This window comes from Balaenoptera acutorostrata, chromosome 9 (assembly GCF_949987535.1).
Source record: "Balaenoptera acutorostrata chromosome 9, mBalAcu1.1, whole genome shotgun sequence".
NCBI classification, from domain to species: domain Eukaryota; kingdom Metazoa; phylum Chordata; class Mammalia; order Artiodactyla; family Balaenopteridae; genus Balaenoptera; species Balaenoptera acutorostrata.
In genome coordinates this window covers 5700226-5714389 of record NC_080072.1, presented here as the reverse complement: position 1 = coordinate 5714389, position 14164 = coordinate 5700226, and the positions used below count along the sequence as shown (strand labels likewise).

The window sequence follows — 14164 nt, the reverse complement described above, 5'->3', positions numbered from 1 at the left end:
TCTTCATCGCGGTGCGCGGGCCTTTCACTATCGCGGCCCCTCCCGTTGCGGGGCACAGGCTCCAGACGCGCAGGCTCAGCAGCTGTGGCTCACGGGCCCAGCTGCTCCGCGGCATGTGGGATCTTCCCAGACCAGGGCTCGAACCCGTGTCTCCTGCATTAGCAGGCAGATTCTCAACCACTGCGCCACCAGGGAAGCCCCTATCTGGTCATTTTTTAAATAGGGAGACTGAAACTAGAAGGTCAGCCTTGGCTGCCTCACCAAGTCCAGGACCAAAACCCAGGCTAAGGCCAGGGTAAGGACACCAGAGCTCAGCCAGCGGAGGCCTGCGCCCTGGTTCCGGTGTGGGTGGAGGGGCTGGCCCTGATTTCGAAACTCTCCTTCCTCTCCTGACACTGGCAGCAAAGTGCAGCCTCTGCAAAAGGGATGCACGCGGTGGATGAAAGCAGCCACTCACGGTGAACAGACCTCCAGAAGATCTAGAGCTAGCCAGGCCTGCTCCCCCACCCCCCCGTACCCCCATTCCTGACTCCAGTGCACCCCCCACCCCAGGGCAAGGTCCAGCCCATGGTGTGCCACCAGCATACACTGGCCCAGGTCCCTGAGGAAGGTGCTTCAGGCTAAGCTGGTCAGCATTTAGGGGCATCTCAGAGGTGATGGGGAGGCAAGCCAGCACCTCGCATCCCACCCGCACACACAGGCCTGGTCGGTACCGCGGAGCCTGGGGTAAGAAGACGGGGGCACAGGCAAGGAACTGCCGGGGAAACGCGCGTAACCCAACAGCCACCGGACCGCGGCCCGCTGAGCACGCACGCGCACACCCGCGCGCACGTCCCGGGGATCCCGGCCCCGCCCCTCGCCGAACCGCCCAGTCTCCGGACTCCCTCCTTCCCCTTCCGGACCCGCCAGGATGGGTCTGCGCCGTGTCTGAGGCGCCCCCTGCAGGGCGCTGGCGGAGCTGCATCCAGGCCCCGCCCTCCGGAACGCCCTCCGCAGACCCTTCCTGGCTGAGACCCGGGCTGAGACCCGGGTCCTGGCTTCTGCCCTGGCGCACGTGGTCACCAGGGCTGCTGGGCAGCACCCCTCGCCCGCCCCCGGCGAGCGCCGGCCCGGCTGAGGTTTCCGTGGCGGCGAAGCAAGGGTGCGCCAGGCCCGACGCCCCGCCCCGCCTCGGCGCAGCCCCGCCCGCCGGGCCCGCCGAACCCGCCCTCCCCTCTGCCTGCGCCGCCGCCGCCGCTGCCGCCACTGCCGCGGGGGCGCGGGGGTTGCGGTGGGCGCTGCTCTGGTTCGGCGCGGACGGGAGGCGAGGGGGCCGCGCCAGGCCCGAAGCCGAGGCGGAGCCGGGCCGCCCCCGCCGCGCCCGCCGGCCCTCTCGGGATGAGGCGCTGAGGCCCAGCATGGCAGGCCCGGGCCCCACCTTCCCGCTGCATCGGCTCGTCTGGGCGAACCGGCACCGCGAACTGGAGGCCGCGCTAAACAGCCGCCAGGTGAGGCCCGTCGGGCGCCCGGGCCGTCCTCCTGGTCCCCCACCCAAATCTGTGGTCTGCATCGGGAGGCTGCCTGCCCGGCTCCCTCTCCCCGGCCCAGAAGAGAGGTCACCTGCCCCTCGATCTTGGGCTTCTGGCCTCGGCTCCCAGCACTGGGCCTTGCCCTGTCGGTCTCCCCGCTTCACACTGCATCCAGCCTCTGAACTCGCGCCGCACCACCCCTAAGCCAGGCTGAGAAAAGCAGCCCGGTCCTGATCCCCAAGTCAGTCCAAACTCTTGACATCGGCAGCTGCACCTCTACCTGACCAGGCCCTCCCCGCACCCCACCCCCTCCCCTGCCCACCACCACCGGGCCCCCAGCTCTGTCCCTCGCAGAGGGCAGGAGAGGTGGGCAGGCCCTTACCACCTACCCCCTCTCCTCCTTTGCCAGGACACTCAGGCCACCCTTTGCCATTTCCACCACCTGTGTGCTGTCCTTATTTCCTGCAGTGACTCCCAACCCTGTTCATCCCAGTGGCCTTCTTGCCTTGACCTCTCCTTACTTGCCCTGTGCTGAGTGTCTCATCTCCCCCAGCACGACATTGAACAGGAAGACCCCCGGGGGCGCACCCCCCTGGAGCTGGCTGTGTCCCTGGGGAACCTGGAGTCCGTGAGAGTCCTCCTTCGACACAATGCCAACGTGGGCAAAGAGAGCTGCCAGGGCTGGGCAGGTACTGCAGAGGGCAAAGGGGCTCCCCTGAGGCTGGCAGCGGGGGGGCGGTGTGTGGGGGTGAATGGCCAGGCCTGGAGCCATCTAGAGAGCTCCCCTCAGCAGCCCAGTGCCCCCAGTCCTGCAGGAGGCAGTCAGCACTGGGGACCCTGAGATGGTGCAGCTGGTACTCCAGTATCGGGACTACCAGAGGGCCACGCAGAGGCTGGCTGGCATTCCGGAATTGCTCAACAAACTCCGCCAGGTACTACAGCAGGACGTAGAGGTGTGGCCAGTAAGGGGGGGTGTGGGGCGCCATGGAGGGGACCATGACAGACTATGTGGGGTAACCCTGCCGGGCCTGGCCTTGGAAGGGCACCCAGCCTGTGCAGCATGCTTTCCTGACACTGTCAGTGACGTCCCTCTCTCTTGACCCCAGCCCAGGGTCATGTAGGAATGAGAAGCAACCAGGCCCACATGGATGAGAGTGAGCCCTTTGGGGAGAAAGCCTTTTGCCAGCATAGAGGGTCCTCTAGTGCTAGAAATCTCAACAGAGCTTTAGATCATGGGTCTCCTGGTTAATGCAGATTTCCTGGAAGGAGGATTTCATCCAGCTTAGCGGATGCGGCCTGGACTCCTGTCCACCCTTCTCAAAGCACACAGTGGGTGGGCAGGGGGGCCCTACCTTGTGCCCTCCACCCCAGGGGCAGGCCCCCAGGGGGTCATTGTGCCCCCTTTGCAGATGAGGACTCGGATCCAGAGGGGGCAGAAGCTCCGCCAGGGACCCCCAGCGGGCTAATGGCCAGGTTGAGCCTGGCCCCAAGCTTGCAGACGCTTATAGCCTGATGACTTGCAGACCTTTCAGGCCCCACTTGGCCCACCCTTTCCTGGGTGGGGTTTGGCTGGGTTGGGGGCAAAGCTGGACCACGGCGGCACATCGCGCCTCGCTGAGGGAATTCCCTGGTTGGCACTCTGTGCTTCCACTGTGGGGGGCTGGGTTTGATCCCTGGTTGGGGAAGGGCTGGGCTCCCAGAAGGGGGCCTGTGGACAAGGGGCTTCCCAGGCCCGCTGGGCCCCGCTGCAGGCAGGGCCCTGATCGGCGCTCTGGTCTATCTCAGGCCCCCGATTTCTACGTGGAGATGAAGTGGGAGTTCACCAGCTGGGGTGAGTGGGGACCTCTTGGCTCTCAGGGGCCTGGGCTGGGGCCGTTGGGAAAGAACCTCGGTGACCTCTGTGCCTCCTGCAGTGCCCCTCGTGTCCAAGATGTGCCCGAGTGACGTGTATCGTGTGTGGAAGCGGGGTGAGAACCTGCGGGTGGACACCAGCCTCCTGGGCTTTGAGCACATGACCTGGCAGCGCGGCCGGAGGAGCTTCATCTTCAAGGGCCAGGGTGAGCTCTGGGGGGCTCCCCGCAGGCACACAGCAGACCAGCGCCCCCAGGTTCTCCCGTGGCTTGTGAGGACAGTGCTGTCCTCTGTCTCTATCTCCAGATGTGGAAATGGAGGCGGGGGTGGAGGGCGTCCAGAGGCTGAGGCCACACCCCATAGCAGGAGGCAGCTGAGGGCAGCACGATAGCCCTCTGGCCACTGTCTGGGCCTGGCACTTATTTCTCCGCCTCACACCCCCACGCTGGCTGGCAGAGGCGGGAGCCTTGGTGATGGAAGTTGACCACGACCGGCAGCTGGTGCACACGGAGACACTGGGGCTCACGCTGCACGAGCCTGAAGCGCTGCTGGCCACCATGCGGCCCAGTGAGGAGCATGTGGCCAGTCGCCTCACCTCTCCCATCGTCTCCACCCACCTGGACACTCGCAATGTGGCCTTCGAGAGGTTAGTTGGGGCCTGGCCACACCGTGGGCAGTGCCCTCGAGCCTCTAGTTCAGGCTTCTGGGAGGCTGAGCCCCTCACAGAGGCTGCTGGGGAGGGGGAGGGGGTTCCTGCAGGCCCAGTGTCTCTTCTGGACCACCTGCTGGTCCTGGGTCCTGTGACACCTTCCAGCTCCTGCACGCCTGTCTGTACTGGCAGCTGTCTCCCTGGGAGGAGGCTGGGTCAGGGAGTCCCCAGTTTCCTGACTTCTGACCTCACGTGTTTTCCCATAAAAACAAGGATTGAGGCTGCCGTGCAGGGCAGCTGATTGCAGCAGCGCCGGCTTCTCAGCAGTGCAGCTGCGTCTGGGCCAGAGTCCTTTGTGGGTAGCCTAGGAGCCCACCCTTCCGGCAGGGTGTTATTTCTCTGACAACATGTGCCCCAGTTCCAATAACAGACTTCAGAAACACTTTTTTTTAAAAAACAGCTTTCTTGAGATATAATTTTGTATACTGTACCGTTCACCTATTTAAAGTATGCAATTCAGTGGTTTTTAGTATTTTCACAGATATGTAACCGGTACCACCATCCAATTTTAGAACATTTTCATCACCTCAGAAAGAAACCCTGTACCCTTTAACAATCATCTCCCCATCAACTCCCTTTAACAATCAACAATCCCCTCCCCCCCAGCTAATCTACTTTCTGTCTCTATAGGCTTTCCTGTTCTGGATTTTTATATGAATAGAATAATACAATATGTGTGGTCTTTTGTGACTGGCCTCTTCTGCTTAGCGTAATGTTTTCAAGGTTCATCCAAGTTGTAGCATGTAACTGCTGCATTCCTTTTTATGGCCAGGTCCGTTGCACGAGTATCCCACATTTTGTTTATTCATTCGTCCATTGACGGACATAAGGATTATTTCTACCTTTTGACTGTTGACTATTTGACTATGAATAATGCTGCTCTGAACATTAGTGTACAAGTTTTAGTGTGGACATATGTTTTCTTTCTCTTGGGTATTTACCTGCGAGTGGAATTGCTAGGTCCTGTGGTGACATGTGGTAATTAAACACAGATGTTTAATTGTTTGAAGAGCTGCCAGACTATTTACCAAAGGGGCTGCAGCATTTTACATTCCCATCAGCGGTATATAAGGGTTCTAATTTCTCCACATCCTCACCAACCTTACCGCTCATTTATTTATTTATTTTGGGGTTATAACCATCCTAGCAGGTGTGAAGTGGTATTCATTGTGGTTTTGATTTACATTTCCTTAATGACTAATGATGTTGAGCATCTTTTCATGTGCTTATTGGCCGTTTGTATATCTTCTTTGGAGAAGTGTCTATTCAGATCCTTTGCCCATTTTATCTTTTTTTTTTAATTAATTAAATTAATTTGGCTGCGTTGGGTCTTTGTTGCCGCCCACGGGCCCCCTCCAGCCACGGCGAGCGTGGGCCACTCTTCACCACGGCACGCGGGCTTATCACTGCAGCGGCTTCTCTTGCTGCGGAGCACGGGCTCTAGGTGCACGCTGAGGGCCGTGGCCCGCAGGCCCAGTAGTCTCAGCTCGCGGGCTCCAGAGCGCAGACTCAGTAGTTGTGGCGCACGGGATAAGCTGCTCCGCGGCATGTGGGATCCTCCCGGACCAGGGATCAAACCCGTGTCCCCCGCATTGGCAGGCGGATTCCCAACCACTGCACCACCAGGGAAGTCCCCCTTTGCCCACTTTAAAAATTGGGTTATCTTTTTATTATTGAGTTACAAGAGTTCTTTGTATGTTCTAGGTAGAAATCCCTTATCAGCTACATGATTTGCAAATATTTTCTCCCATTCTGTGGGTTGTCTTTTCACTTTCTTGATGGTGTCCTTTGAAGCACAAAAGTTTTTAATTTTCATGAAGTCCAGTTTATCTATTTTTCCTTTTGTTGCTCGTGCTTTTAGTGTCGTATCTAACAATACTTTGCCAAATCCAAAGTCATGAAGATTTTCCCCTATGGTTCTGAAAGTTTTGTAGTTTTAGTTCTTACACTTAGCTCTTTGATTTATTTTGAGTTAATATTTGTATATGGTGGGAGGTAAGGATTCAACTTCATTCTTTTGCATGTGACTATCCATTTGTTCCAGCACTGTTTGTTAAAAAGACTATTAATTCCCATTGAACTGTCTTGGCACCCTTGTGGAAAAATCAGTTGACCAGAGATGTATGGGTTTATTTCTAGACTCTCAATTCTATTCCACTGATCTGTATGACTCTCTTTGTGCACTGTCTTAATCACATGTTGCTTTGTAGTAAGTTTTTGAAATCGGAAAGTATAAGTCTTCCGACTTTGTTCTTCTTTCTCAGGATTATTTTACGTATTCTGGGTGGGTCCCTTGAAATTTCATATGAATTCCAGATTCAGCTTGTCAATTTCTACAAAGAATTCAGGTGGGATTCTGATAGTGTTTGTGCTGAATCTGTAAAACAGTTTGGGGAGTATTGCCATTTTAATAATGGTAAGTCTTCTGCCATGAACGTTGGATATTTTTCCATTTTAAATCTTTAATTTTTTTTCAGTGATGTTTTGTAGTTTTCAGAGTATAAGTTTTACACTTACAGTAAATAAATTTATTCTAAGTATTTTATTTTTTTTGATGCTATTATAAATTGAATTGTTTTCTTGATTACATTTTTGAACTGTTCATTGCAAATCTATAAAAATACAATTGATTTTTATATATTGATCTTACATCCTGCAATCTTGTCAAACTCATTTTTTAGTTCTAATGGGTTTTTAGTGGATTCCTCATATTTTTTATATGTAAGATCGTGTCATCTGTTAATAGTTTTACTTCTTCCTTTCTAATCCGAATACCTTTTATTTCTTTTTTTTTTTTTTTTTGTCTAAATGCTTTGTCTGGAACCTCCAGTAGAATGTTGAATAGGAGTGGCAAGGACAGACATCTTTATCTTGTTTCTGATAAAGAAACAAGGGGGAAAGCATTCAGTCTTTCATCATTAAGTGTGACATTAGTTGTGGGTATGCTTTATCAGGCTGAGGAAGTTGCCTTCTGTTCCTAGTTTGTTGAGTGTTTTTATCGTGAAAGGGTTTGGGTTTTGTCAAATGCTTTTTCTTTGTCTATCGATATGATCATGTGACTTTTATTTTTATTCTATTGATATGTGTTGCTATCAGTTAATTTTCAGATGTTGAACCAACCCCGTATCCCTGGGATGAATTTCACTTTGTCGTGGTGTATAATTCTTTTCATATCTTGCTAGATTTGGTCGGCTACTATTTTGTGTCCATATTCCTAAGAGGTAATGGTTTATAGTTTTCTTGTAATGTCTTTGCCTGGTTTTAGTATCTGGGCAATGCCTCATTGAATGAGTTAGGCAGTGTCACCTCCTTGTCTATTTTTTTGCAAGAGTTTGTGAATAATTGGTATTAATTCTTCTTTAAAAGTTCGGTGGAATTCTTTGGTGAAGCCATCTGGGCCTGGGCTTTTCTTTGTGGGTTCTTTTTGGTTTGTTTTTGTTTTTACTGCTTCAGTCCCTTTACTTGTTACAAGTCTGTTAGATTATCTACTTCTTCTTTAGTTAGTATTGGTAGTTTATGTCTCTCTAGGATTTGTTTACTTCATCTAAATTATCTAATTTGTTGGGGTACAATTGTTCATCATATTCTTTTATTTATAATCCTTTTTATTTCTGTAATGTCAGTAGTAATGCCCCCTCTTTCATTTCTGATTCTGGTAGTTTGAGTCTTCCCTCTTTGTCAATTCCATTGATCTTTTCAAAGAACCAGCTTTTGGTTGAATTGATTTTCTCTATTGTTTTTCTATTCTCCATTTCATTAATTTTCACTCTAATATTTATTATTGCCTTCCTTCTGCTTGCTGTGGGTTTAGTTTGCTCTTTTCCCAGTGTCTTAATATGGAAGGTTAGCTTATTGATTTAAGATCTTCTTTCTTTCTTTTTTTTTTAAATTAATTAATTAATTTATTTATTTATTTTTAGCTGTGTTGGGTCTTTGTTGCTGCGCACGGGCTTTCTCTAGTTGCGGCGAGCAGGGGCTTCTCATTGCGGTGGCTTCTCTTGTTGCGGAGCAGAGGCTCTAGGTGCGGGACTTCAGTAGTTGCGGCACATGGGCTCAGTAGTTGTGGCTTGCAGGCTCTAGAGCGCAGGCTCAGTAGTTGTGGCACACGGGCTTAGTTGCTCCGTGGCACGTGGGATCTTCCCGGACCAGGGATCGAACCCGTGTCCCCTGCATTGGCAGGCGGATTCTTAACCACTGCACCACCAGGGAAGCCCAAGATCTTCTTTCTTAATATAGTTATTTACAGCTATAAGTTTCCCTCTAAACATTGCTTTAGTTGTGTCCCATAAGTTTTGGTATGTTGTATCTTCGTTTCCATTCATCTCAAAGTATTTTCTGATTTTGCTTTTGATTTATTCTTTGATCCATTGGTTATTTAGGAGTATGTTGTTTACTCTTCCCATATTCATGAATTTCCCAAGTCATCTTTTTTCTGTTACTGATTCTGATTTCACTCAGTTTTTTTTTTTAAATTAAGGTTGCTTTTTGGTGTTGTTGTTATTTATTTATTTTATTTATTTATTTTTAGTCTCGTTGTGTCTTCGCTGCTGCGCTCGGGCCCTCTCTAGTTGCGGTGAGCAGGGGCCGTTCGTCGCTGCAGTGAGTGGGCTTCTCATTGCGGTGGCTTCTCTTGTTGCTGAGCATGGGCTCCAGGCGCGCAGGCCTCAGTAGTTGTGGCACGTGGGCTCAGTAGTTGTGGCTCGCGGGTCCAGATGCTCTGCGGCACGTGGGATCCTCCTGGACCAGGGCTTGAACCCGTGTCCCCTGCAGTGGCAGGCGGATTCCCAACCACTGCGCCACCAGGGAAGCCCTCATTCAGTTGTGATTGGAGAACATACTGTGTATGATTTCTGTCCTTTCAGTTGTATTGAGGTTTCTTTTATGGCCGAGCCTACGGTCTATCCTGAAGAATATTTCACATGCCCTTGAGCAGAATATGTATTCTGTTGTTGTTGGGTGGAGTGATCTAAGGACGTCCATCAAGTCTAGTTCATAGTGTGTTCAAGTCTTCTGTTTCCTTGTTGAGCTTCTGTCTACTTGTTCTATCCATTATTGAAAGTGGGGTACTGAAGTCTCCAACTATTATTGTTGAATCAGACATACTTTTATTTTTAAATTTTTATTATGGAAAATTTCAAGCACATATGAAAGAACAGAGACTAGTATAATGTTCTCATCACCCAACTTCAGCATTTATCAACATTTTGCCCATCTTTTTAAAAAAATTTTTTGGCCACACTGCACGGCTTGTGGGATCTTAGTTCCCCAACCAGGGATCGAACCCGGGCTCTCAGCAGTGAAAGCGCTGAGTCCTAATCACTCGACCGCCAGGGAGTTCCCAGCATTTTGCCAATCTTGTTGAATCTACCCTTCCTCACTTTTTTCCTGTTTTCTTTTTCCCCCAACTATTTTAAAGCACATCCCAGATGTCGTATCATTTCAATAGTAAATGCTTCTGCGTGTGACTCTAACAGATAAGGATGTTTTTAAACCGAGCCCCAACGCCATTATCACACGTAGCAAAAATTAATAATTCCCCAGTACTTTCTAGTTCTCAGTCCTCTGTTCATTTGTCCCCAGCTGTCCAGGCAGCCTCTTCAAGGCCCCTGTGTGTTTCACAGCGGGAAGGCTAATTGGAGGGGGTCTTTGGAAGGGACGACTTTGGCCAGAGTTGGGGGGTGTGGGTCCTCATGAGCTCCTGTTTGGTCTGTTTCAGGAACAAATGTGGTATCTGGGGCTGGCGGTCTGAGAAGATGGAAACCGTTAGCGGCTACGAGGCCAAGGCAGGAGAGGCTAGTGGTGGGAGCTGGGGTAGGAGACGAGGCCCAGGAGCTCTGCCCCTTCTCCACATCCACCCTGTGTGGAGGGAGAGACCCAGCAGCCCGTGGGCTCCGGATGCCCTGTGTGGCCGTGGGAACTCAGTGGGGCCCGAGTGCCCAGCCCCTGCTGAGCACGCAGGGGTTACCCACAGCACGGGCCCACACCCGGATCACCGAGATGAAGCCAGGAGCATTTTACCCTCATTAGTGACTCCCCGGGGTTCAGACCCCGCCCCCTCCACTGTGGGGAGCGGGATCCTGTCTGTCCCTGGGGACAGGAGGACTTGGGTCCTGTGCTGGTGAGGCTGAGTGTGGGGAGCAGGCTCTGAGCCCCCAGCTCCCCCTGTGTCCCCCCTGCTCCCCAGGTGTACAGCGCCACCAATGTGGAGCTGGTGACACGCACACGCACGGAGCACCTCTCCGATCAGGACAAGTCGAGGAGCAAAGGTAAACCCAGGTGCGCCTGCCTGCTGCCCAGTCACACCGTACGGGGTGGTCACCCTGGTCTGGGGTCAGGGCCAGAGTACCTGGGACCTGCTGGAAGGCTTCCACCACAGGGGAGGCTCCCAGGGTGGAGGGGAGGTGTGGGCAGTCTGGGGGCAGTGGCCCCAGGTCCCCTCATGGGCTCCACCCCTTCTCCTTAGGGGGGAAGACTCCATTCCAGTCCTTCCTGGGGATGGCCCAGCAGCACTCCTCCCACAATGGGGTGAGCCGGGGCTGGGGGGCGGGGGCTGGGGGCCGACTGGCAGGGCCCACTGGGCGGGGCCGGGCCGGCGCCTCCCGAGCGCTAAGCCTGGTCCCGGGGCCACCCAGGCTCCTGTGCAGCAGGCAGCCAGCCCCACAAACCCCACCGCCATTTCCCCCGACGAGTACTTTGACCCCAACTTCAGCCTGGAGTCGAGGAACATCGGCCGCCCCATTGAGATGTCCAGCAAAGTACAGAGGTGAGGTCTGGGGGCTGGCGGGGGGCTTCCCTCTGGGCCAGGGGCCCCTGCCTGGTGCCCCTGAGCCCTTGCAGACCCTGTCACACACAGGGCCCCCTGGAGTGGGGGACTCACTCACCCAGCTGGCTGCCTTCTCGACTTCACTCTCTGGGGGCCGGGCCAGGTCTGCTTTAGCCATGGTCCTTGGCACCCAGCTCGGGGCTTGGCTCAGAGGACTGGTCGCTCTTCTTGGTGAACGAATGAATGGGCAGCACCACCCATGTATGGTTTTCTGTTCAACTGAACGAGCACCTGCTGGGGGTCAGCTTGTGGCAGACAGGAAGGGCACGTGGCTCTAACACCTCCTGGTTTCGTGGCCCAAGGAATCACCTTCCCCTCTGAGAGTCTAGCCTCCCCCTCAGTAAAATGAGAACAGTTGCCTTTGGCCACCTGCTCACAAGGGTGCTGTGAGGCTCTGATGAGCCGTGACTTCTAGCGCGTCTGGTGGGCCCAGCACTGTGCCAGAAACCTCACGTGGACTCCCTCCGCCACGCAGCGGCGGGGCTGGGATGCGACCCCAGCAGTGCGGTCCTGAACTGTCGGGCTGTGCTGGACCCCAGAGTACGGCGAAGTGCGACGTGCTGGCTGGCTGTGGGCCGAGGAGGACAACAGGGCCGTGGACGAGGCAGGACTGAAGCCAGGAGCTCAGCCCTGCCCTCCTCATCCAGGAGAGCTGAGCTGGCACAAAGCACCCGGGGCCCAGCCTGAGCCCAGGGCCTGGGGGCAGCTCAGGCTCTGGGGCCAGAAGGACATAAGCTCCTGGGGGAGGCAGGCAGGAGCAACTGAGCAGAGAAGAGGGTCCCCCAGGCCAGGTGGAGAGCAGGAGTAGAGGCAGATGTCCAGAGTAGGTGGGCCTTAGCAGAGGGGCCACCAGAGGTTCCTTGACCCACGTCCTGCGGTTGGCCGGGCAGGTTCAAGGCAACACTGTGGCTGAGCGAGGAGCACCCGCTCTCCCTGGGTGACCAGGTGATGCCCATCATCGACCTGATGGCCATCAGCAACGCTCACTTTGCCAAGCTGCGCGACTTCATCAACCTGCGCCTCCCGCCCGGCTTCCCGGTCAAGATTGGTGAGAGGGTGGGCCGGGCGGCAGGAGGGCCCCAGGAGTGGGGTGGGCACGGGCTGCAGGGCTGGCTCAGGCTCGACGTCTTCTCACAGAGATCCCCCTTTTCCACGTGCTCAACGCCCGCATCACCTTCAGCAACCTGTGTGGCTGTGACGAGCCCCTGAGCTCGGTGTGGGTGCCAGCGCCCGGCTCTGCCATCGCAGCTTCAGGTACCGCCGTGGGTGGGCGCGGGGCTGTGAGGTTCGCTGGTCTCTGCGCACCAGGGGCTGAGCACGACCCCTCTGCCGCACCCAGCGAGCCCCTTCCCCTGTGAGGTGGACCCCGCCGTGTTTGAGGTGCCCGACGGGTACAGCGTGCTGGGCGCAGAGCGTAGCGAGCCCCTTCGCGACGAGGACGACGACCTGCTGCAGTTTGCCATCCAGCAGAGCCTGCTGGAGGCGGGCACAGAGGCGGAGCAGGTGGGGTGCGGGCAGGAGCTGGGCCCCGGGCGTGGGCAGGGGTGGCAGAGGTGACAGCTCTGGGCTCTGGCTGCTGCAGGTGACTGTCTGGGAAGCCCTGACCAACACCCGGCCTGGTGCCCACCTTCCCCAGGTCACGGCTTACGAGGAGCAGCTTCAGCTGGAGCGGTGAGGCCCTCCAGGACCTGCCAGGTCCATGTCTCAGCCCTGCCCTGCCTCAAGGACCCTGCCGGCCGGGGGGTTCTTGGCTGGTGGGGTTAAGTAGCAGGGAGGTGCTGGCCCCAGGACCCCACATCCTCTTTGAGGCCACCCTCCATCTTCCGTGCTGCCCACCAGCGAGGGCGGCGTGAGGGATGGGGAGACGGGGCCCGGCCTTGTCTCTGCTCTCCGGTCTTCGGGTCCCAGCCTCCCTGTCCTTATCTTCGGCCTCCACAGCCATGTCCCAGCCCTTGGCCTCCTCCCCAGCCTTAGCGCTCACGGGTCTGCTCTCCCCTCCCATGCCTCGCCTGGAAGGGCCCTCCAGGAGAGCCTGCAGATGTCCATAGAGCCCAGGGGTCTGGGATCCCCTCACGGGACGCCCCCGGCCCCCCCGAGCTTTGAGGAGCAGCTTCGCCTGGCCCTGGAGCTGTCCTCGCGGGAGGAGGAGGAGCGGGAGCAGCGGGGGCGGCAGGAGGAGGAGGACTTCCAGCGCGTCCTGCAGCTCTCGCTCACGGAGCACTGAGCCCCCGGCCCTCGGGGGGCCGGCCCGGCCGGGGCTGCGCCTCCACCCACTTTTGTAACTTATTTATTTATAAACACTCTGCTGCGGAGCTTGGGGCCTGGAGCCCTGGGGGTGGGCTTGCATTGGAGACTGAGATGGAAATAAAGAGACCCTCAGCAGCAGGCTTGCTCCGCTCATTGTGGGGGGCGGGGAGTACTGGGGGGGCACCGAGGGGAGACGCTCATTGTGGGGGGCGGGGAGTACTGGGGGGGCACCGAGGGGAGACGCTGTGGGCAGTGGCCTTAGACTTGGGTTTGAATCCTGACCGTGGTCCCGTTAGCCTCTCTGAGCCTCAGTTTCCTCAGCTGTAAACGAGACCACGTCCCACCCCCAGGGCTTCTGGGAGGGTAAAATGAGCCGACAGGTGTCAGGTGCCCTAGTAGGTGCTCCGTGAACGTCAGTTCCCCCGAGCCCTGTCCCACCTACTGGAGACCCCGGTTCTTCTGGCCACACAGCCTGGCTTTCCGGGACCCACCCCTGCTCGTGTCAGGGATGGGGAGAGGCTGGTTCACCAGACCCTGCCAGGTCAGAGGAGACCCTGCACCCCAGGCCTGGGTTCCTGACCTGACTCCGGCAGGTTCTACTGCAGTGACGTTAGACAAGGCACTTCCCTCTGCCACCGCCGTGAACCTGCTCAGCCCTGCCCTGCTCACCTCCGAGGTGGCCCTGAGAACCTGCTGTGAGCCTCATGGGTTAGTTCTAAACCCACCCTGATATCCCCTGAAGCTTCGAGTGTCTCTCGGTGATTCATGCTGAGTGGAAGCGCCAGGGCCGACCGGCAGGGAGAAAGAAGTTTGAGGTGCTCCCCACTGAAGAGCCACGGTTTCTGGTCCTCTCCAAGCCCTGGGTCCTCAGTCCTTCCTCCCTAGGTCCCATCTCGGCTGGTAGCAGAATGTTTGAGGCCCAGAGCACAGCTCAGGTGACCTAACTGGGCGGAGCAGGGAGGACAGGGGCAGGGGCGCCTCCTGTGAGGAGGGACCGAACCCTGAACCCAACGTAGGCTGCCCCTT

The 14164-nt window shown here is 55.8% G+C and overlaps 1 protein-coding gene across 6 annotated transcripts; it reads left to right on the top strand.

Moving 5' to 3' along the window:
- Window positions 1-1068: 1068 nt before the first annotated feature.
- ANKRD13D (ankyrin repeat domain 13D) lies at window positions 1069-13276 on the top strand. Of its 6 annotated transcripts, none has more exons than XM_057553627.1 (15): window positions 1070-1487; window positions 2062-2197; window positions 2316-2440; window positions 3294-3339; window positions 3422-3565; window positions 3816-4005; window positions 9785-9851; window positions 10253-10334; window positions 10532-10593; window positions 10701-10831; window positions 11782-11939; window positions 12029-12145; window positions 12231-12394; window positions 12474-12562; window positions 12830-13276. In XM_057553627.1, exons 1-15 carry the CDS (start codon window positions 1398-1400, stop codon window positions 13113-13115), a joined length of 1887 nt encoding a protein of 628 aa, XP_057409610.1. In that variant the 5' UTR covers window positions 1070-1397; the 3' UTR covers window positions 13116-13276. The 6 variants fall into 6 exon arrangements, with proteins under 6 accessions (XP_057409612.1, XP_057409610.1, XP_057409607.1 ...); XM_057553624.1 differs by having other exon boundaries at window positions 1075-1487; window positions 12528-12562; XM_057553628.1 differs by having other exon boundaries at window positions 1075-1487; window positions 1977-2197.
- Window positions 13277-14164: the final 888 nt, after the last annotated feature.

Bases quoted from the DNA above. Each gene is read 5' to 3' on its own strand.
- ANKRD13D (XM_057553627.1), top strand. From the start codon at position 1,398: ATGGCAGGCCCGGGCCCCACCTTCCCGCTGCATCGGCTCGTCTGGGCG. The intron at 4,006-9,784 runs GTTAGTTGGGGC...GGTCTGTTTCAG, and splicing joins CGCAATGTGGCCTTCGAGAG to GAACAAATGTGGTATCTGGG. The intron at 9,852-10,252 runs GCAGGAGAGGCT...CCTGCTCCCCAG, and splicing joins TTAGCGGCTACGAGGCCAAG to GTGTACAGCGCCACCAATGT.